Source organism: Pollachius pollachius (assembly GCF_949987615.1).
Source record: "Pollachius pollachius genome assembly, chromosome: 15".
NCBI classification, from domain to species: Eukaryota; Metazoa; Chordata; class Actinopteri; order Gadiformes; family Gadidae; genus Pollachius; species Pollachius pollachius.
The window spans coordinates 13,436,448-13,459,627 of NC_136948.1; the positions used below are offsets into that span (position 1 = coordinate 13,436,448).

Here is a 23,180-nt window from a genome sequence, read left to right on the forward strand (position 1 = left end):
AGATAGACAAAGAAGTGCGAGAGATTGATCCGAGAGCGAGAGAGAGAGTGAGCCAAGAGAGAGAGAGAGAGAGAGAGAGTGAGCCGAGAGAGAGAGAGAGAGAGAGAAAGAGAGAGAGAGAGAGAGAGTGAGCCAAGAGAGAGAGAGAGAGAGAGAGAGATAGAGAGAGAATAAGAGAGTGAGAAGAGTGAGCGAGGGAGATGTCACACCGCAGTGCTTCAATCTGGCTGGTAATTAACTCTAACTACTCACAGCTGTGTAGCGCTGGGTCAGGTTGCCCCTGGCAACCACCAAGCTGATCCCTTGACCACACCCTGCTGCCAGAGCGGCTCATCACTAATGAACCTGGTGTTATCAGATGGACAGGATGGAGGGTGAGAGGGATCAGGGTCCCACTGTGCACCGGCGCGTGTTTGTGCAAGTTATGAAGTAACCAAGAGGCTGTCCTTAGACTCACCCTTGTCTCCTCTTTAGTTTCGCACCCATACACCCCATAATTCTTCCTCGGATTGCTGGAATAACCGTCTGTCTTTTTCATTAGCATCAGAAGCAGATGTATTTCTACAAAAAATGTCCAATTGTTTGTATCAATCAAGGGGATTGTGACTGGGCTGACTGGGTCGTAAGTAATGCAGCTTTACATTGTTGAACGATGTCAAAAGGAATATTCATGGTTATTATTATTTATTTTTGTATGTTTAATGCAGAAAGGATTGGATTTTCATGACAAAAAAACGTAATAGTTATCATAAAAGACAGTTGTAGGTCACGTAGAAACTAATATACTATCCACTACTGCATTGTTTCCAATTTTCTGTTACATTCATTCATACTAGTCAAGTTCAGGACTGTTAAATATCCACACTGATTATCAGCAGTGCGCTGTTTAATGAATGAACAGGGAAGACAGACGCTACCTAGAAAGGATCTGAGCAGCGAGTCTGTGTCATTGTGTTCATTCTGCTAATATTTTCCATGTTCCAGAGCCTCCAGGCAACAGATTTTTCCATCTGACTAACCTTTAAATATAGACATGACTCACAGCAAGGAGCCTCATCCATGTATTTGATCAGTGTGTCAATTCTAAAGAATTGAAGTTGTGCGCTTCGTGGAGACAGACTCAAGAATTTGCTCTGTAGGCATTTTAAGGCAACCACATGTGTGAGTGGCCGAGGGACATTTCATCTCAAATAGACACACTACAGTCAAGTTCATTTCAATTACAGCTCAAATTATGCAATTAACTTGTGCTACTCAGCAAAATAGACAAAAAAATGAAGTGTGTTTATTTTGGTAATAAATACATGCGTCAGTGAGTAGTCGGCAACAACATAAACACAATTACGTACAAATCTTCGGGTGAGCTCGTTTCCACGTAGAAAAAAACACATTTTGGAAGTCCTTCTGTTACAATGCTTTACTGACATCATTTAAGCTTTGCCACAAATATTTTACAGGTCCACTCACCCAAGACTCGAGCAATGGATCGGATGGATGGAAAATATGTACAAACCACGGTTCCTGGGCAATCTAGCACAATGATGACTCCTGAACTCGACGTGTAATACGAGGAGCCCGAAGAGATGTGGGGGGCGTGGGGGGCAGTGGTGAGGAAGTTCAGAAGGCTGGAAAAGTTATGTTTGCTAATTGGCCCAATAAAGAGTGACAAGAGGGGGGGGGATGTTTTGTCACGTCACCGAGCCGTAAGATAATGAATCTTACGGCAACAAAAATAAAACATGGTGATCATCAAGTGTGTGTGTGTGTGTGTGTGTGTGCGTACGTGTATGTGTATGTGTATGTGTATGTGTGTCTGTGTGTGTGTCTGCTTGCTGGTGTCATGTGGCTGGCTGCCTATAGTTTGCAAAGGAGGGAGAGGGTTGGGGGGGGGGGGAGATGTTTTTATAGCCTGGACAGTCTCCCCGCTGTCATCTTCTGTAGCCTGGTCCAAATGAAGCAAACAAATCAAGCACCATGTCAGCCGCCGCCTTGTCCATCAGCCCAGCGCTCCAATACATAGTCTTCATCGCATGACCTCATGTGGTTTAATGAGCGCTGAGGCATTCCAAAGCAACATACCTTTCCCTATTGGACTTCCCAATCAGGGAGCATCACACCATGCTCTCCCCCCTGTACACATGTACACAACTCTCTGCTAATTGTAGGATGAAACAGCAAATCTTTTTAATGGATGCCCTTTTCAGCTTTTTGTACTCTTCTTGAGTCAGGGATAATTGTCAAAGTCAGAGTTAAACTCTGAGAGAACATGGCATGTCCTCTTTGTCCTCGGTCCAGGGTTCGAGCTGAAGGCCCATTCAGTACACTGTTTGGATTGTTGTGTTTATTGTCCTCCTGCGGCCCTCCAACTGTCTGGCTCCGAGCTTGCGCTGGAAACACATGAGAGCTGTTTACGTCTTCCTGCTCCCCTGATAATCTCTCGGACACATAATGGCCCCTCCACCCGATGGGTCTTTCCTCCTGCAGTTCCTAGAAGGGCTTGCCATTAAAAAAAACATAAAAAAAACATAAACAGTCTCAGATTCTTGCGGGGTTCGCACCCGGGCTAAAGAAAACAAGCCCTGTGCCATCGCATCCTTGGCCCTGTCCCCACGATTCTCATTTCACCGCATGTATCTGCCGTTTAACGTCCCCTCCCCAGAGTGGCCTGGATGTTATCCTCATTAAGGTCCCGTGTGGTGGCTGACACCCGCTTACAGGAAGAAAATCCTGCCTGGACAGAGCAGCTGCAGCAGCTCTAACATGGGGAGCAGAGCCCAGGGGCTAGCTCGTGTTCTGCTCTGGTTCGGACCTGCACCTGAACATCCACTCATTGTGATATGAGTTGACCACAATGGAGTGGGTGGACCATAGCAACAATAGCACAAAGCTAGGTAGAAAGTACAAATTGTCAAACTCTCAAGGGGCCTTGCATGCCTCTCCCTTCCTGTAGAAGGTACCTTAGTCATCTCTATGAATGCGAGTATCTATTACCGCTATTAATGAAAGAACATGTTCGTGTTTTGACAGGGTGCAAATGGCGGCCTGCCATTGTCAGGCTATGTTGGCAGGGATTGAAGCAGAAGCTAATAGGATGCAGTAAATCTTCCAGCCATTCAAACCGGTGCAACCGCGCCCTTTTCCACGCACACGTGCGCAGGGGTGGTCCCGCTGTCCCTGCCATCCCGTCGGGTTTAGAGGTCTTGGCATCGCAGACAGGAACAACACGAGGCCGCTGAGTCGGCAGTTTCTAGCAGGTGTGGCGGAACCTCATCCAACGCCATCCCTGGCATTCGCTGTCGCTCTCCTCGGGTTACTCCCACACGGTTTGGTGTGGCCTGGAACACAGCGGTATCAGTGGTCTACCGCAGAGGCCTCTGCAGTGATGCTGGGATGTGCAGTGGTGTCACCTCCCCCTCTTTGAGATTATGTTGTACATCCTGCTTTTAAATCCCTGCCAACGAGGCTGGGGAATTCCTGTTGGCCGCTTCCTCAGTTCATTAAATAAAGGACGAATACTCATAATGCAGAATTCTACGGGCGTTCCATGTAGTGTTGAGAAACAGTGTTGTTACACACACAGGTATTTTTAAGTCTCCTGTTAGACAGGCTAAGGCGTGTGTGTTTGTGTGTGTACGGCCATCAAATGTAATTGAATGTATTCTCAATCTTTATCTCTTTTACAGACAAAAACAAGCAAGATTATCTCATTCTCGGCCTGCTGGACAAGCAAAGACATGTGGGTACTAAGTTTATCAGTACGATATTATTATTCCTAAACCAAATTATATTTACTTTCTTATCATCTTTGTTTGTGTGTGTACTGTACTGTGTCCAAAGTTAAGAAACTCCTATCCAATCAGGACTTCGAGGCCACACTACGAGTGCTAGATATGAGGCTCTGCACTGTGAGCTGCAAACAAATAGTGAATCTTGATGTTGCAGCCCCCCCACCCCCATCACAAGGGACAGGTAGCCTACATCTGTTGGCCAGATGTGTGTTCACTTTTTGTTGTTGTCTCTCCCTTGTGGTCGCCACCACTGCCCGCTTCAGACCGAAGGGAGAGCATTGAATCCACTGCCCACAGACGGGGTAATTGAAACGACGCCTATTATCCCCACCGGTAGATGTGATGATTCGCTCAAGCTATGCCCAGTGACCGGCTCTGATGCAAAAATTAAAAGCCCAAAAGGGAGGCTTGTTGGCTGGCACCGCCTCAGAGTCTGCGGTATGGCGCTGTGGAGGACCGTAGTGTGGACTAGACCCAACCACTTGATGAGAAACACCAGGGAAATAATATCGCAGGAACACCAGGCCTGTTAAAACACATAGGAAGCCGATACGTCTTCGAGTGCGCAAACGTCAACCTCCATCTCGCGTTCAGAACTGATCTCGAAAAACATGTGGACCATAAAGTTCCCCAAGTTCTCTTGATTTGATTTCTTGCTACTTGCTCAAACTTATTCCTGAAATGGTTACGTTAGCGGTATAATGTGATTCAGAAGGGCAGGACACCCAGGATGACTAAGGCACAGGCTGCTGCTTTAATAAAGCGCTGGAGATGGAACAACAATGCTATTGTAGTCTCCCTAAAGATGCAGGGTCCATGGAGAGACGTAATGAACAGGGCTTGTCTGGGGTGAGATCAAGGGTACCAGTACGTCAACATCAACAGCCCGGCCTGGGTCCCTCCAAAGGCAACACAGGAGGCTGCGGTACGCGATGGCCAACCCGTGCCAACATCATTCCTGACCGGCGTTAAGCCAACCATGGCCCTGTTTTCAGGGTGGCGGACATCCTGTCGCTCCTTCTCCTGCCTTCCATCTTGTTGTGTTTTAATACCGCGCCGGGGCAGACAGGCCTTCATTGTGCGTCAGGTTGACTCAAACCGACCTTGTCTTTGACCCGAAGCCGAAGCCGTATAACGGGGGGGGGGGGGGGTCCCCGGTAAATACACACGCACAAGCTAAACATGCGTACAATGTGTCGTTTAGAGAATTTTACCCCAGGTTTCAGATTAAAGGGACGATTTGAGAAGGTGAGGTGAGAAGCAAGCATGTGTCGCGCAAAAATAAGCAGAGCTGGTTGCCATGTTTTTCTTTATTTCATTTAACGTCACCCTTGTCCTCTTTACTCCCACTTTACAGGCCATTTATACACGGTATGAAAAGCCCCACACTGCCAACAAACTGGGGCAAATGGTTTCATCCCAAAAATGTCAGGTTCTACATGAGAGCGAGTGGTTCGAGGAGCCACTGCGAGGTCTCTGAATGTGTCTTGACAGGACGAATTTAATACTGCTGCACCTCCCCGGCAGCCCCTCAACTAGCCCCATGAATCAATTTGGATCTCTGCTCTGTCGTATATAACGGAAGACAGCTATTGGCTGGGGGACACTTTGTCTGCAGACCAGCAGTTTTCGGAGACCGCGCCGCTCCTGCTTGCCACTGACTGCAGTTGCTATTGGTTACCCGGCGAGAGCTTAAAACAAACCTTTCAAACCGGCTTGCTGAGTAGAACTCGCCTCTACAGAAATGCGTTAGCTATTTTTGTGCTTTTATGTGGGTTTTCTTCGTCCAGCGTGGCGGTGGTGTGGGTGATGATGTTCACATCTCCGAAGATTTAAACATAGTGCGGAGGGGGGAGGGACTCGCTGTCTTTCATCAGCTCTACCGTACTGATTCCAGCCTGCTCTTGCCTCCGCTGCCAGCCCAATGTCACCACCGGGACGCGCACATCCCCCAGTACGTCACACTAATGCAACACATAATCCCTCTCGTCAATCGCACGACCGCGCTTCCGCCACATCATAAACGGAACCAGCAGAAAGGCCTTCACAAGGCGAAAAATATCTATTGGAGGGGAAACCGGGGAGAACGGACCACCCACCTAAAAACAAACCCAAAGTATTTTCCTCTCCTGAGCCGGACGGTTTTGAAGCGGCTGGCTGATCCGCACATCACCGCCGCTGACAGAGACTCCCATACAGCTGATGCTGACCAGGGCTTGGACGCCCCTGCTTGCACGATACATGAAGTCAGTAATCTATACTTTGTGTAGAGAAGAGTTTCAGGGTGGGGGAGCAGCGCGTCGCCAGGGCCGCTCCTGGAGCGCTGCACGTCCTTCAACGTCACTGATTGAAATTGGCCCCAGAGTCAGTTCAATCAGCATCAATGATAAATTCCTGCAGCCAATCCAGTTGGCAGTTAATCAGTAGCATCAATCAGGTAATGAGGAACTGTGTGTGCTTGGGAGGGGGGAGGGAGGGAAGGAGAGAGAAGAGAGAGAGATCTGTGTTCCCTGGGGCACTTTCAAAGAGAGCCATGTTCTCATATCAGGATAAGCTCCGCCACACTTGTGTTGTGTGCCCAGCTGTAAAGATCACTTTATGCTGACAATTATCTGGAAACGAGGGTTTCGGCCAGACAGATAGTGTTCCTTGGTGGCGGACTCGCAAAAGGGGAAATGAGGCACCGCTTCGAGCAAATTCATTGGTGGACAAGAACCACCCATAAATTGACTTCCACAACATGTTGGCTACACAGAGCCCTCCCTTAAAGCAAGCTGTAGTCAAGTCTGGAGACGTTTATGGGACAGCACATGGAACATTTGCTGGAGAAACATGTTTCCCAGGGAATTAGTATCATCAGACGAAAATAACAAAACAATGTGGAGTATTTCTGTGTGGGGAGATGCCACACTGTTATTGCCTGTGAACAACCCCCGACCGATCCAACGGGATGCATTACTCCAAGTCTAGGGAGATCACTTTTTGATTTGTGGTCACTCTTTAGCAAGCCCTCCCTGGGGAAATCCGAGAAAGACCATTATGCAAATCCACAGGTGCATGCCAAGACTGCAATATTGGACGGCTGCCTCTGAGTATTTCAAGATGAGGTCCCGACCGGCTCTGATAGCGCTTAGAAGGCTGCTTATGAAGACAAGCCGGGAGAAAGAGGCTGAAAGGTTGTTCAGGATTATTAAGCAATTAATAACATATACTAAACAGGGCCTTATCCGATGTGTAATGCTTCATTGGATACGACTTGGATACAAATCACTTACGAGGTGTGTTTAATCACATCTCATGCTTTTAGGGTCAGTCATACTGGGGGGTGGGGGGCTCTTATCAGTCATACTGTAACAGTCAGTTTAGTTAGGAAAATTAAAGTAAGTGAACCTTTGCTTTCCATCCTTTGAGCAATAAAGATCCTGTGTGCTGCAGATCTTAACAGTGACATGATCTGACTTTGGCTGTTTATCTGATGTTAAACAGCTTTCAACAAGTATTTATTTTTTACATGTCCAACGGGGTCAAAGGGGAACTTGCTCATTCCTACTTTTATTATAATTTTTTTATCAGATCTGCCCTTGAATTCTTCATTTGCTCTCTTCTGGATTTGAAGTGGGGGGGCAGGGCATGGGTGGGGGATCAGCTGAGGACAGGAAAGCCCCTCATCTTCTACCCCTGCGAAGCAGTCCCGTGGGAAGGAGGAGGCATTGGCATGTAGCCCCACCACAGCTTTGCGACACAAACACCGAACATGCACTGCCCCCTAGCGTCCGATAGTGGCAAAGCAGCTGCTTAACTCCCGTGCTAGACTTGACGATCTTCAACTTCGCACGATCTTACATTAAGAGAAATAGGTCCAAGTTGGTCCGTTATACGATTCATAATAACCACAACCGACACATCTTGCTGTTGAAATATACACAAACTGAGGTACACGACTGTATTTAATCCATCACTTTTTTTTTATTACCATAACAAATGGATCTGCTTTGCAGCAACCCCAAACATTCATTAGCCACTAACAGCTTGCCATTTTTACAAATAAAAAACCCAGCCCAGTTATTAAGTCATAGGCAAATATTTAACAATATTTACATAAATAAAATAAAAAAAGATGTTTGTTTAAACCAGACCATCATGAGACAAGAATAGAAGATCATAACTAGATGTGAAACAAAACAGACATGAACATTTAAACAACAGGAACAAAATAACTCCAGCTAGTATTGATAGTTGGGTCACAGCTTTTGTTTCCAAAACGTGTGATACTTGGCCAACGCTATGCTCAAATGGCACCTTTTATGAAACATTAAAACGTAAAGTGCGGCCTTGTTTGTTGGTTTTAAAAATTAGGCTTGTCTCTTCTCCTCTTTTTAAACCATAAGTATCCCTGATGTTCTTGTGCTCTACAGATTACGTTACTGTTGCACAATACAAACCAAGCACTATAATCCGCTTTCCGAATCCCTCAGCTCTCTGCAAGAGGACCCTGCATGATAATATACTGCAGCAGGAGGGCTCGGACGCCAAGTGCAAAAATGTTTCAAGATATGGGTGCAGAATTCCGTAATTAATAACAATATTAACAACAAACTATCGACAAAATCCCATCTGCAATCTTATTTGTGAAAAAAATCTCTTAAAGGCGTTGTCTTTCCTGGGAGGAGTGAGTATGATATGACAACGTGCAACAATGGTCGAACCGAAACGATGACCGATACAACAGAGATAAACGACTGCACTCCAAATCATGAGGAAGCTGAACCTTCCCGGAACGTGGTCCTGTGTGTGAAGCGGTGAAGACGGGCTTCCTGGCAGCCCGATATATATTCAACCAGGCAGCGCGCCCCGTTCTCCCCTGACCAAGTACAGAACAGTGAAAGCCTTCAAAACAAAAATTAAAAAAACTCCAAATAATGAAGCAAACAAAAAGGTCACGATTCCCATGGCTCAGAGTGCACAGTAATCAACATTGTTTAAAAATAAATAGGTATTTTCACAAAGAAAACAGCATCACCTTTTTCTAAATCTTCTGCACAGTCCTGCAGAGTTCATGACAGTTTATGTGGTCAGAAAACACTGGAGGCCGCTAATAAATTGTATGTTTATATATATTCTCGCGTGTATGGGTGTGTACATGCATAAGCCCTCCGTGTATATGGAGCTGTGGTGAAAGAGTATGCATAGGAGATTCTGAGGTAAACCTAGAAAAACAAAAAGGCTGTGAATACATCAGAAAAGCCGAATGACGCAGCAGCAGTGCATCGGCCCAGCAAAGGTCAGGGGAGAGGTCGGGACAATGTCATACCAGTGCATTGAAGGGGAACTGTATGCTTCCTCTCGACAACATAACCCCTCCAAACACAAACCAGGCAAAAAGGATGGTTGGGAGTAAGGCAGGTCATAAAATAGGAGAAAAGAGGAAAGCAGGGCAGCTGTCTGGACGAGTCACCAAGTGACCACTAATGTTGGGTAATCGACCGCGTCGTGAACTTAAAACACGAGTCCGCGGAGCAGAACGCTTGGCATCTTTTAAAACCCATCAGACAACAAAGGAACGTAATAAAGTACATTTTTTAAATCCATCAGCATCAGTTAACAAATCTATTCCACATTCTATTCTCTTTGAACGAAAAAAAAAAAAGTGACAAGATGCAAACTTATTTATATATACTTACTGGTATGTACAAGTCCTGAAATAAAACAATGATATTCCGTATTTACATGCACACACAAATCCGTCCCTGATCGATTAAGGCCGCGGAGGGCAGGAGGCATCCAGGCCGCGTGCAGGCCACAGTCGCACTCCAAACCCTAAGCTTGCAATATTGAAAACAAACCAAAACAATCGCAAACCACTACTGATTGCCTTTGAACTGGCCCTACTGGCCCTATTGGTCTAGCAAGCATATAAAAAAGAAGTAAAATGAGGCCAACCCAAGCCTTCCCCCCCCCCCCCCCCCCCCCGAAGTTCAGCGTCTTGGTAAGTGCGTGTGTATATATATATATATATATATATATATATATATATATATATATATATATATATATATATATATATATATATATATATATATATATATATATATATATATATACACACACAGCATTAAATGTATCAAAGCACAGACACTCCATCGCCATTCTCTCGGAAGTTGTCCAAGTGTGAGAGTGTGTGTGTGTGTGTGTGTGTGAGAGAGAGAGAGAACGTGAGTGTGTGTGTGTGTGGCAGGTGATCTCCTGTCATCGTGTTGTGTTAGTTCCAACACAAGGTGATACGGTGGTGGGGGAGGAGGAGACGGGGGTGGGGGGGAGGAGGACTCCTCTACAGCATACCAAAGCCCTCGCTGCCCTCGCTGATGGCCAGCTTCAGCATCTTGTGCAGCTCCTCGTAGGAGTCGTAGGTGGGGAGACACAGCTGGTTGAAGCTACCGAGACACAGGGGGAGAAATGACTCAGGGGCATTGGGGGGGGGGATCAGCCAAGACTGCCCATTCATTCAGTTCAACATCAACATCGTGACTGTATGGGTGTGTTCACTGGGGCCGTTTGTGCTCCATAGATGATTTATGACTAATGGGCTCATACATGCTTTATTTTTTTTTCAAACCACAATGGTAAACCGTGAATTTTTGAACTTGCAATCCATTGGTCACAAGAAGACTATAGAAAGAATCAGCCCCTGAAACTGAGGTCAAAGGCAAGTCGAAAATAATAAAATGTCATTATTGTGTCTGCTGACCATTTGCCAGGTTTCCTCCTTATAGCATGGAGTCCCTAACATCACATTTACAATCCCAAGCGGGCCACAGGTGTGTGTGTGTGCTGCTCACCAGGTGTGTGCGGTGGGCAGGGTGCTGTGCGTGGGGGCAGCAATGATCTGGAAGGACGGGCAGAGGGTGTTGAAGCCCCCGGGGGGCAGCTGGGAGGAGCCGGTGGTGAACTGCAGCAGGCGAGCCAGCTCCTCCTGGGTGAAGCTGGAGACCACCGCCCAGAACCACTTCATCACCTGGGGGGGGGGGGGGGGGGGAAGAGGGAAGAGAGAGAGAGAGAGAGAGAGAGAGAGAGAGCGAGGGCATGAGTGAGACAACATGCTAACAACAGAAATGCAGAGCATCACCAGGAATTATAACGCGGCGACCGTCTTGGTTTCCCCCGTACCTTCTCTCTGAAGTGCCACGACCCCCCGACGATGACGGCGTGGGCTTTGAAGTCCTGCACGTTGATGTCTCCAGTGCCACACATCAGCAGCTGGGGACAAATCACACGCATATAGTCTAAATGTGCACCGCCCCGATGTTGTCGTCATTATGCAAGATATGGTAGAAAAGGTCCTAAAATAACCCACCTCCAGCTCATTCTCATCGAATATGGCCAGCAAGTTCTCCGGCACCAATTCATTCAAACCTGCAAACGAACAAGAAGGTTGAGGTTAATGGTTGGCCTCAACCATTGGTGGTGGTTTCCATAGATCAATTTGAAACCTGAGGGTGATTTCACTTGCTGTCAGGGCCGTAGCCAGGGTTCGAAGAATGCTGAGGTCCGCGGGGGGGGGGGGGTTCAATTTTGGTTTTTTTGCTGATTATTTTACACAGTTGAATTTAGTTTCTAATTTTATTTTCATGTCTACAAAAACGGTCCAGACCTCCGTGACCTCATAGCAGGCTATGGGCATGCTGGCTGTAGCGGTTGTTCAATAAATGTGGGCACCTCAATCAGAGACTGTGTGTGGGGGAGGGCGGGCTGCGTTCCAACTCCAACTACCTTTGAGGAAGTGCTCCACCTCCTCCCTGACCTGGCTGGCCAGCCGGTACTGGGCCAGCAGGTTGAGGTAGTGCACTTTGTTCTCGTTGTTCACGGCTATCTGAGCCCCGCCCGAGATCAGCTCCACCACCTGGTGGAGGACATGGCGCGGTTAGGGGACAATGTGCTTCACGACCGCTTTATAGATCCAGAGTTCAAGACAAATGATACAAAATACAACGGTGTAGCATTTCACTTCCAGTTTGAGAAAAATCCTTTACATTGCTTTTTGAAGATATTACTACTCTTATACGCAATTAACAAACAGAATAAAACATAAAGAGCCTGCAGATCCTCAACCCTGATCCTGAATAGGGAAAATGATTTCAATGTCTTTGTAGATACTGAGGAATATCACCAGGGGGCGCCAAACTGCCTTTTCTTCAGGAGTCATTTTTCAAACTAGAAAACTAGTTTGACTTCCAATGACAAAGGATAAGCTTGGTATGTCTGTGAGAATCTGTACACTTGCCAGCCTTTAGAGAGAGACACGTCGGACAGGTCCTAATCTGATTGATGGACTTATTGTTATCAAGCCAAGCAGACTATTGGCAGCATGGGGAAATGAATGGAAATGAATGTTTTCATTGAGCAACTTCTCACGATAAAGAGCAGTGAGGGATCCGTTCTGAAAATTAAACACATGGCAGATATCCTTTTGGACAAAAAAGCCTCCTTACGACACGAGACTAAAGACCTAGCAGGCCATTTGCTCCATTAGATCACCGTTGACTGAAGGCGGGGCTGCTTAATCAAACGGTGAATCACGGGCATGCAGAGAGGTTTATAGATGTTCAGTGTTTATCTTGGTGTCCCCGTCTGTCTCTGGTGCTGGAGTGTTGCTTCACCTTCTCAAGCTGGCCGGCCTTGCTGTACTTTTCCTCGGCGAACACCAGATCCATCTCGCTCACGTCGTTGTTGAGGATAAAGCACACTTTGGTCTTGTAGAACTCCTGGTCGTCCGTCTCAAAGTACTGCACAGCGCACACACACACACACACACACACACACACACACACACACACACACACACAGGATGGGAAACACATGAGGATTTGGGATAGAATATATTCCTTTGGCTTTATGCAACAATAATATACATGAAGAGCAACCAGGATCATCGCATAAAATCATGGATAAGAAAATATCAGTATATTAACGAGGGTTGGAGGCAATTTCAAACAAACCATGTTGATGACCGAGAGCAACTGGAAGGGCAATGGTGGCGATAAACAAGTTGATTCATTTCCTCATGGGCAATATATGTGTATGTGTAAAGTGTTTCCCACGGACCAGGTAGCAATGTGTGGTGCCCCCCTGGCGCCGGAGGGGGAGTGCCAGGGTGCCGTGGCGGTCGGTGGAGTCGGTCATCGGGGTGTATGCAGAGTGTGTGCAGCGGGCGGCGTGCAAACACACACTTTCTGAAGCTGCCATGTTAAATATACACCTGTATTCTTATCTATTGTCACCTATTGTCACAATTTTAAAGCTACAAGAAGCATTTTCAATTATTCAGCTCAATCTTAATTCTTTAACGTAAGCTCTTTAAGAGAAGACAACGGAAGACCTTTTTAGCAGAACCCTTTATTCCTTACCCCAGCTCCATACATTACATGGCAGGTGAGTAGAATTAGTTTGCTCTTACAAAGACCTGGACTTTATGTTGGAGGAAGACCTGTCTGTTAAGTTTCTTGTTGAGAATTACTCACCAAAATCGATAGATGTTTGCCTACTTTTGTTGCAATCTTTAGATTCTGTGACATTCAAGGAATGAATTGAAAAAGACAACTAAAGCTGGAGTTTTTTATTTCAAATACTGAACTCAAGAACTACCTCAACCAATATCAACCTGTTCTTGTATTTAAATTTTTTGGTTAAATAAAATCAATAGTAGCCTATAATGTAACAATATAAATAATAATAAAAATAAAAATAGTCCTTCAACCAATCAAACCAACGATCGCAACAATCGCTTCCCTGTCTTCATTGTGTTAAACCAGCCAAAAGCGCGCCAGGGGGAAAAACCAGCTTGTTGATTGGCTCCAGTAAAAGCGGAACGGAAACAGAAAGAATTGTGCTCCAGCCCCTGCTACAGAGCGAAATCATATCGCCAGCAGAATGGGCTGGGGGTACCCAGTCTAATATCGTAGCCTATCTCAACTTTAACGGCATTTCATATTAATCACATTGTTTGCTGCGTTACCAAAGTTATCTATGCTGACTTTGGGTGCGGGATGTTCAATATCAATAACGTTGAGTTCATAATGGCTAACATTATCTTTTCTGAGTTAACAATAATTTTGGGCACAGCATATCATACTAAACGTTGGTAAAACGGTCGCCGTCCGTCCTCTCTGTGCCAAATATCCCGCTGCTTCGGGTTTTCCTTTGATAGGCGCGTTGAGAGGAGGAGCGGGCGAATCAGCTGTTAATAAGTGTACCCGCGCACCACTGGCATGAATGCGCGCTTGTCTCTGTGTGTGTTGGTGTGCATACGCGTGTGTAAAGGAGAATGAAAACCGCAAAAATAATTTAAAAAGAAGCGGAATCAATTTGTGGCGCTCAGTGTTGACACTGTGGCCCTGCACCACACATTGGTCTATGTATGGGAAACACTGGTGTATGTGTACTTGTTCCAGCTCCGTACCTTGTAGTTCATCCTCAGGCCGATGACCTGGGCCAGGAAGGAGCGTGTGAAGCGAGCGCGGACCAGCTGCTTGTAGGCCCCGCCCAGTGCAGACTCGTACAGGCACTTCCCCACCACACGTCCCGCAAACTCGTACACCTTCAGGCGCAGGTGGGCCGGCCGGTCGGCGTTTGGGTGCACCTGCGGCGTTGACGGGGTCACTTTAGTTCCCACCCACCCGTAGCGGCGGCGGAGGCAAAGCGAAACAGAAACGCCGGGTGCCGGACTCACCAGGCCCTGGTTGCTGTCGCTGAAGCGTGTGAAGAGCTGGTTGGACGTGTCGAACAGCGTTTTACAGATCAGCTCGAACCACTCGCGGCGAGGCCCGCCCCAGTCTAGAGCTGTCGAGGGTGAGGGTTGGGGAGCAAGTTGGTGAAGAGCCCTATTGTTACTCAGTTCAACTCAAGCCAGAGACGGATATGGGCTCATACATGCGGATAATGGATGAGGCACGGCTGTACGAACCTTCCTCGTCCTGGAACACCACCTCAAAGTTCTTGCTCCAATCCGATACAGAGAAGTTTCTGGTGGCTTTCAGCGACTGACCCCGAAGTGCACCATGTGTTTGATGAAGGAGATAATTAAAGGCAATAGAATGAGTCAACATAATCAATAGCTGCATTCATCAACAGTATCTGTAACTAATTGTTACTACCAATTTACTGCATGCTCAATGGTTGGCGGTTGATCCAGTGACGAGACAGCTGAGCAAACCCACATACACAAGGTCAACAGCACGTAGACCGGAGACGCAGAGATTTAGGCTGAGACAAAGACACTCACTGAGTCCAAGATGGTGTGCCGTGTGATCTTGAGGCAGGTTTTGGTGCGAGGTCTCTTGGAGTGAATGTGCCGGAGTTCCCTCTGGAAAAAGTTGACCTTATCCTGGAACGTTTCCGAGCCCCCTAGAGACGATATCAAAAGGCCATCGGTTACACTAAAAATCTGGCTTGACACAGCGTCCCCACATGGTCCCTACCACACACCACCCTTAGGCACTTATTGTATGTTGTACATCATGGCATCATCACTTTGTACTTACATTCCTAGCAATTGAAACTGCTTGCCACTTGTTTCATCAAACATCCTTAGTGTACCGCAACGATATTTTGTCATTTCTCTTTCATCTGCCAAATATACCTATTCTAAGTGGCTCTCGATGAAAACGTCTGCCAAACACTCTCAATGTAAAAGGTAAACGTAAATTGAAGAGGCTGATGGATCAGAACGGACCGATGTTCTTATGCAAGAAGCGGATGAAGGTGGCGGCCATGATGTTGCGGTCTTTGCAGCTGAGCTCCAGGGGGGGCTGGATGCCGTCATCCACCACCAGCGTCAGGTACTTGTGGACCGGGTCCGGCCCGTGATAGGAGAACTGGAGGAGAGAGAGAGATGAGAGTCCTTAGCGGTCGTGTGGATTGACGGCTTGTGGTGTTTCACGACGGGACCGCCCAGCTCACCTTCGTCCCTGGACACACTCTGAAGGTGAAAAGGCGCCATGGAATTATTTTCAGGTAGAACTCCTTCACGGATAGTTGCTGGGAGACGGAAACAGAAAGACTCGTTGATGTCGCAACGCCTCATCATCATCTTTCGTAGTCAGCCACAATCAAGCAACCCAGCGATGAAAATCATCATTTACTATGATTACTACAAATCTGCAGATGGCTCACCTTTGGCGATATGTAGCAGTAGACCTTTTTTGGCTTCTTGACCTTCTCGGGCTGGCCCTCCACCGGGGAGTCGTGCTCCTCCTCCTCGTCCCCCATGGAGGGCCTCCGCTGGGGGGCCAGCAGGGACGAGGAGGGCGGCTGCCAGGTGGAGCTGCTGTAGTTGCCGCTGCTGTAGAGGTACGTCTCAAAGTAGATGCTGATGCCCGGCGTGGACACGTTCTTCTCCACACAGTTCTTCTCATTCTCTGCAGGGGGAGGGGTGAGCACAGGTGTGAGGGAGAGAGCTGGGTGTGCATGTGATTGTGATTGTGCGTGTGCGGGCTCAAAGGGCCCCTATATCAGAGGGTAATGAATCATAGCATTGTCCAAGTCTACCACAATGCAGGATGCATTCCCTTACTTCCTATGAGCAGTGTCCCGTTACCAGTCCTCGGCGAGCGAGGGGGACAAGATGAACAACAGCAAAGACATGGAGACGCAGAACTTGAGAAAGGAATTTCCCATTCATGTAACAGACATGGATGTCCCTCTACCAGACGTCCCTCCCTTTCTCTCACCGCTTAGCCCATGGAACTGAAAGGGCTGCTCGCCATCTCTATCGGGAGATGAGATGGCTCAGAATGAGGTTTGATCAGCAAACTAGTAGTAACCTTGTTCCAATTCCTCAATTGTTACAATTCAAGACCCTCTCTCAGCTAACAGTGAAGTCCACTAGTAGGTAGGCTGGTAGGATAATTGACCATGTCATTCATCTGGGTGGACATGTGTGATATCACTAAGGGTGGATTTTGAAATTGGTTTGGCTTGTGTTGGCTAATGTGCATCACACCTGGTGGTATTATTGGGGCTCTTTAAAAAGTAGACAACTACAAATAACAAATCTCTTACACATGTATGAATACCGCACGTTATTCCCACCTATTCAGATTGGTGTCATGGAAGGGTAAACACAGGTGCAGCTCTTAACGAAAGTAGATTATCTCGGTTTAATGGTAATTGGTTCCTTTATAAATCAGAGCACCAACATGGAAACCAGTCTGTGGGTTGGTGAACACTGGTAGGCTTCAACAGACTACAACCATAATTAGTGTTAAAAGCTACACCTGTATTTGCTCTGTTATGACAGCTGTTCAAAGGTCATGTTTTGTAAGGGGCCGTATAAAAAAAAAGAAAAACACAAGAGCTGCTAATTAGGCTTTTGCTAAACATTGTTGTAACACAATGATTGAAATAGTGAGTCAGGGACCATCTTAGGAACAACTGACAGTTATTGCAACGACCTGAAAGCATGTATGTGTATCTTGTGTCTCATCTAATTGAGCACTAATAACACATTTTAAATGTGTGGAAAATCCAAAAAAGAATGTGTAGTGCAGGGAAGCCATCCTCTCAAACCCAGTGCTTTATGTATTAATGCATTATTTTGTTGGAAAATCGTATTACAGGACATCCCTTGTTTTGGCTCTATGAACATTTGGGTTGACAAAACCTGTCTAGATAGGTTGGAGTAAAGTTAAGTAAAGTTAAGATGTAGGCTCATATACTTAATGGCCGGATCCAAATAGTAACAACAGTATCATTTATTTCTCCTGTTTTCAGAAACACAACATACATGTGCAGTTATTGCAACAAATGTTTTTAAACACAATCATCGGGTTACAATCTGGTTAGTCTGCATAGCAAGCTCCCCGACGGAAATAAACTATTGGGCGTCTCCACGGAAACTTAAACACTGCCCCTATCAGCTTCAAACCGTGAAGTCTTGCACTTAAAAGCAGTACTTAGCATTTAGCAGTGTCTTATCCTAGCTATCTTTGTTGTACACGGGGAAGGGGTTAACTTAACAATTGTTAGAGCTTTGCAACTGTTTCTGTGATTATCCTTACCCCAATATATCGACAGCGATATATTGTTTCTCCTTCTTCTGACAAATGTACTTACTGTAAGTCGTTTGAGATAAAAGCGGCCTAATGCCCTGAACGTAAACGTCAATCTGCTCACCACTGAGAACAATAATGTCGAACTCCCCGTTGCTGAGCGGCTGCTGCATGTAGGAGAGGCGGGCTCGGAAGCAGCCCCTTCTCCTCAGGGTGAGCTTCAGCAGCACCTGACACTGCTGCTTGTTGGACGACACCGACTTGCTGTAGTACTCCTCCGGGCTGTCGTCCTCCACCGTGCCCAGCTGCAGGTCAGGGGGACAGCGCTCAAACAACGGCCACACACGCATGCTCTGGGGCTACAGTGTCGCATATGGGATATGGATACACTGCAGGGGTGGGATTAGATATCGACGGGGCCGGCGGTCGGTGCCTTACGGAGTGGATGTGGACGCTGTAGTTGACCTCGTCCACCAGAGAGGTGGAGTTACTGGTGGGGTTGCCGTACTCGTCCCGGGGCTCGATCTGCAGGGTGTGCTGCTGGCCGTTGGTGAGCACCAGTGTGGAAAAGTGGTAGGCTATCTTGGTTTTGGATGGGACCACAGTGCCTGACGGGGACAGAGGTTACACACGTTTGAGAGGATCCCAATTCTAGTTGCATTCTTTTTTTTCACCAGGGTCGGTTTAGCTCAGGAGGTAGAGCAGGTTACCTTGTAACTGGAAGGTTGCTAGTTCGATCCCCCGGCTCCGCTTAGCGGAGGGTCGAGGTGTCCCTGAGCAAGACGCCTCACCCTAAGTTTTCCCCACAATTTGGTGTAGCCTTTATGGTTGACTCCGCCGGTCGGTGTGTGAATGTGTGTATGAACCGTTGTCAGTCGATTCGGATAAAAGCATCTGCTAAATGCCGTAAATCTACTGACTGAATGATAGATACCCCATTGTATTGTATTGCCGCCTTATCCCTTATATAAAGCATAACCCAGGAGTCCAGGACTAACACCAAGATGACGGTTCACATTATTATGAATTACTTTGATGTTATGAAACCTTCATTATTAATCATTTAAATTAAATTCATTTAAAAAAAGAAGGTAGTGCATAAGTCATAATTCTTCAACTAATTAACCAAAGACCCTAATACAGGATGAATCATATTAATAGGAGCAGATCATACAGTGTATACCACAATGTATACCACTCACCTGGCTGGAATATCTTGTAGTAGGGGCTGTAGGCCACATTGAGCCCCCCCAGCTTCACCGCCACCTCGTAGCGGCCGGCCTTGCGCACGGTGAAGGCCACCTTGACCACGTTGGACTCGGGTTCCTGCAGTACCTCCTGGGTGACGGGGATGTCCAGGGCCAGCTCGATGTGGGTGATGTTCACCCTCAGGCCCACGGGCCGGTGGGCCGGGAAGGGCTGGCCGTTCTTGTAGAACAGCTGGGGAAGAGGAGGAAGAATAAGGGCTTTCTTCTGCTTCTGTGAATGATACATGTATATGGATGCCCGATACATTAACCTGCGGACGTATAGAAGGACAACGCTGGCCGTTATTAACACATATTATACGTATAATATGAAGTTTTTGTTAAAAACGAATATGTATTGGGCCCATGCGCGCATCATTACCGCAAAAAATGGTTGCGTATAATTTACCAAATTATGATGTGCATTTTGTTCCCCTTGAGAGAATCAGCCATTATAATTTTGACTGTCTGACTTAGTTGGGAAGGGTTTGCAAGAGAATGACCAACGTGGAGGTGTTTTAACACGGTGTGTAAACCCATGTGTAATACGCATGTCGAAAGGAGAACAATGTCTTAATAAATCGGATGAAATCTCAGTTCTGAAGAAGCTCTCTTCGAGCCTATGACCAGCGTCGCCATCGTCTTACGTGCACTCTGAAGCTCATCGTCTGCCCCACTTCCTGGGGGTCCTTCCAGTCCCACGACACCTTGCAGGAGCGCGGGTCCAGGTAGTTGCCCCGCACATAGTCGTAGATGCTGCGGTCCCCGCGTCGCCCCGGGTCCTCATTCTGCAGGAAGCTGACAACCCGCGCCGCGAGCTCACAGAGGAACTTGATGGTGAAGACAAACGCTATGATGGAAACAGTAATTCCACCTGCCGGGGGACCGAGAACGAGAACACAGCTTGTGGACATTTCTTTGCTTCTTTCCCCTCACCCTCAACGTTAAACTTAGTTCAAACTCACCAATCACGTAAAACATGAGGTCCTTTATCAGGAAGCACAGTGCCACAGTACAGCCAAATATGAGTGCACCTGCTGAAAGACAGAGGTACAATTCAAACACACAATTAGAACAAACTTGAGGTTGTTTGGAATATCATTAGACCCCAGGCTGTATAATAACCAAAGACACGTCCATGGGACAACTGTTCTTGTCAAGACAGCCGGGAGAAGGAAAGGCTCGCTAGGTAGGCTGTGATGATATGCAGCAGTGATGGTAATCTCCTTGGCTGGAGATTACCATGTAGCATATCCAACATTGTAGCATCAGATGAGCGTTGGATCAGATACCTACCGAATGACCACTTTTCATTCAGACGTCGTTTGGCAAGGCTGTGCACCAGCCGGATCTCGTAGTCCTGGTCTCGGCTTCCCCTGGAAGCCTGTAGGACTTTGACCCCCCTGGACAAGCGGATGTAGTCCTCGTAGTAATATCCCCAGGCTGCCAGAGACAGCTGCAGCTGACTGTCAAACTGGGCCAGATCGTCCAGGTTCAAACACCCCAATGCCTGCAGTCTGCCCACAAAATAGAAGCCTTCCCTCAGTACGGATCGCCAATAGTGGATTCTTTAAACAGCTACATGGAGCTGCAACTCAAAAGCTGACTCAACGTTGCTGCCGAGTTACAGTGTATGCTTTAACCACGTACACACACACACACACACACACACACACACACACACACACACACACACACACACACACACACACACACACACACACAATAGACCAGCCCACGCAGAGATGGAAACATGTGCACACAAAGCAAACATTGTAACCCAGCTGAACTAAAGTAACCTTATGGGTACGGTTAACTTTCACCTCAAGTCAACAGCAAGCAAGGTCAATATGGAAGAATATATCATCACCCAAATAGACTTGTTCATATGTTATTTATCTAAATGACTGGTCAGTCACTCAATTCATTGTAGTGATTGTGCACAGTGTGTGCGCGCGCACACACATACACACACACACACACACACACACAAAGTGTAATACACAGCAAGTAATGTTTATTAACGGCCCTGTTTAACTAGACAAACACAAGAGGGGGACGATTATGGTGTTAAAAAATGTCCTTGGAACCTCTGGGAGGTGTTTGTTGTAGCTGTCACACATCAACAATACTACACTAGAGAAGCAGCTCCGACCTTTAGAGACACCGAAGATGACTTCACTCAAGCACTGCCATACGACACCAGGCTCTTTGCTGTGTGAATAGCAAATGTAATCTATTCTGACCACCAAACAAAAGGCAAAGACGCCTTTGGACACCTCCTGTGTCGGGGTAGAAGACTCAATTTGCAGAGAAAGGTCAGAAGAATGCCGGTGGACGACTATGAGAATTGCAGGCCCAGACTCCCCCAGGGGCTGTGTGTACAGCTACAGGGCTGGGCGTTAGAGAGTGCAATTTGCCTGTGTTATGGTCCGTAAAATATACCCATTACTGCAGTGAGCCTTTGAAACACTGCAGTCCCTCTGCTCAATGTCACCCCCTGAGGCAGAGGAAGAATGCCCCCAAGTGGACACACAAGAAATACACGCTTGTTGTACTTTGCCCCTACATTGAATACGGTCATAACCGAATGTCAATATCCTGACCAGTTTCTTTGTCCAATATGCACAAGGTAATTAAACATTGTGAAAAACAGGTTTAGTGAAAAACAAGGCACAAGTAAACATCAAAAATAGTCCAAATACACAGCTGAATAGAGGTAACTGTACGAAATGTTTAAAAAGCTTTACGTGTGGTAGTAGTGCTCCAGGCTCTGGGAGCACAGCCACTCTTGAAAAGCAAGGTCTCGGAGCAGTTGGAAGTTGGCCTCCGCGATTTCCCTCCAGCGCTGCTGCTCCTTCACCACCTCCTCAAGACGACTCAGGACACTCAGGCTCAGCTCCTCCAACGTCTGAACATCTAGGGAAGTTGTTACACGCACTCATTAACCTTTCATACTCATGAAATAATAAAAAAAGTGAAAACTCCTTGAGTTTGGTATAAAAGTACAAAAACACAGCTATAGCAATGGAAATTACAAAACAATCAAAGGTGGAAGGGCCTCAACTTTAACTAACGTTAGACTATCAAAGAAGGGTGACAAAAAAGATGAAAAATCTCTACTACTTACCTTCAAACAAGTGTCTGTATTTGGAGAGTCTATGTCCTTTGAGCCATTCCTGGATCTGACTTTCTTTGCCTTTTTTCCAGCGTACTTCCCAAAAAAAAATCCAAGAGACTGAGCAAAACAGGAAGGTCAGCAAAAAGCGGCGGTCCATTAGACCATCTTCAGCCTTCACTCAGACTACTCCTGCCCACCGAGAATCTCTGCCATTCACCAAGGAATAGACGATTTCCCCCAAAGTCCCGACTATAATAGGAAATGCTGCATGTGTTCCAAAAATTACAAAAAAGGAAAGACAGCAAAGAAAACCTTGAGTTAAGCTATTTCCCAGTCAAATCAATAATACCACCTTCAAGATAATCAGCCAATCATCAATAACCAAAAACAACAAATCGAAATGAGCCAACAGTGGTCTCATCAATGTTAGCAGTGAGATGCAGCCGAAAAAAGAACACTAACGATCTCAACAGCAAAGGCTTATAGCCAAAACAAGAATGGAAACAAGTAGGATGGCGAAGAAATTAAGCCCTGAGGCTTGGACGCGTTTCCAAGGGAAAGACGCGCAAATGCAATGGTCACATTCGGTATTGTATTGCGAACAACACAAAGAAGTATCCTACATTAAGTTCCGTTTAAAACAGAATGGGCCAAAGCGGGAACACTGCAGCCAGTGTCAAGCTGGAATCTACGTGATGCTACTCCCAATACCTGCTCACAGTGTCAGTGGCGTTAGCTAAACACACCGAACAGTAGGTACCAGCTAACCGAGTAGCTATCAATGTCAGCCTGATTACAATGATGACACATGGCATTCATCCGTCTTTAACGTGAACATTTTAAACATTTCGGAGTTTACTCTCAGCAACAACTAAATAAAATACTTGTTCATTATATTAACATAAATAAATGTTTGAATAGATGCCACCTACCCTTCCCCTTTATCCATCAGCGTATCACCGGAAAACACACAGCGGTCGCT

The 23,180-nt window shown here is 46.6% G+C and overlaps 1 protein-coding gene across 1 annotated transcript; it reads right to left on the reverse strand.

The window, feature by feature from the left end:
• Nucleotides 1–9,864: 9,864 nt before the first annotated feature.
• On the reverse strand, nucleotides 9,865–23,175 carry arel1 (apoptosis resistant E3 ubiquitin protein ligase 1). The gene is made up of 22 exons (XM_079752927.1): nucleotides 23,131–23,175; nucleotides 22,208–22,462; nucleotides 21,828–21,996; nucleotides 20,374–20,594; nucleotides 20,043–20,114; nucleotides 19,725–19,951; nucleotides 19,033–19,270; nucleotides 18,269–18,438; nucleotides 17,955–18,135; nucleotides 15,954–16,198; nucleotides 15,741–15,818; nucleotides 15,514–15,655; nucleotides 15,064–15,185; nucleotides 14,746–14,821; nucleotides 14,512–14,621; nucleotides 14,242–14,421; nucleotides 12,443–12,568; nucleotides 11,556–11,685; nucleotides 11,140–11,198; nucleotides 10,953–11,042; nucleotides 10,625–10,800; nucleotides 9,865–10,219 (listed from the first exon to the last, which is right to left on the reverse strand). Exons 2-22 carry the CDS (start codon nucleotides 22,353–22,355, stop codon nucleotides 10,117–10,119), a joined length of 3,063 nt encoding a protein of 1,020 aa, XP_079609053.1. The 5' UTR covers nucleotides 22,356–22,462; nucleotides 23,131–23,175; the 3' UTR covers nucleotides 9,865–10,116.
• Nucleotides 23,176–23,180: the final 5 nt, after the last annotated feature.

What these genes read in the sequence shown, in the direction of transcription:
- arel1 (XM_079752927.1), bottom strand. Translation starts at nt 22,355, where the DNA reads ATGGACCGCCGCTTTTTGCTGACCTTCCTGTTTTGCTCAGTCTCTTGG. An exon ending in CCTCATGTTTTACGTGATTG is followed by an intron (nt 19,952 to 20,042) that starts GTGAGTTTGAAC and finishes GTCCCCCGGCAG; the next exon opens with GTGGAATTACTGTTTCCATC. An exon ending in CGATGAGCTTCAGAGTGCAC is followed by an intron (nt 19,271 to 19,724) that starts GTAAGACGATGG and finishes CCTCTTCCCCAG; the next exon opens with CTGTTCTACAAGAACGGCCA.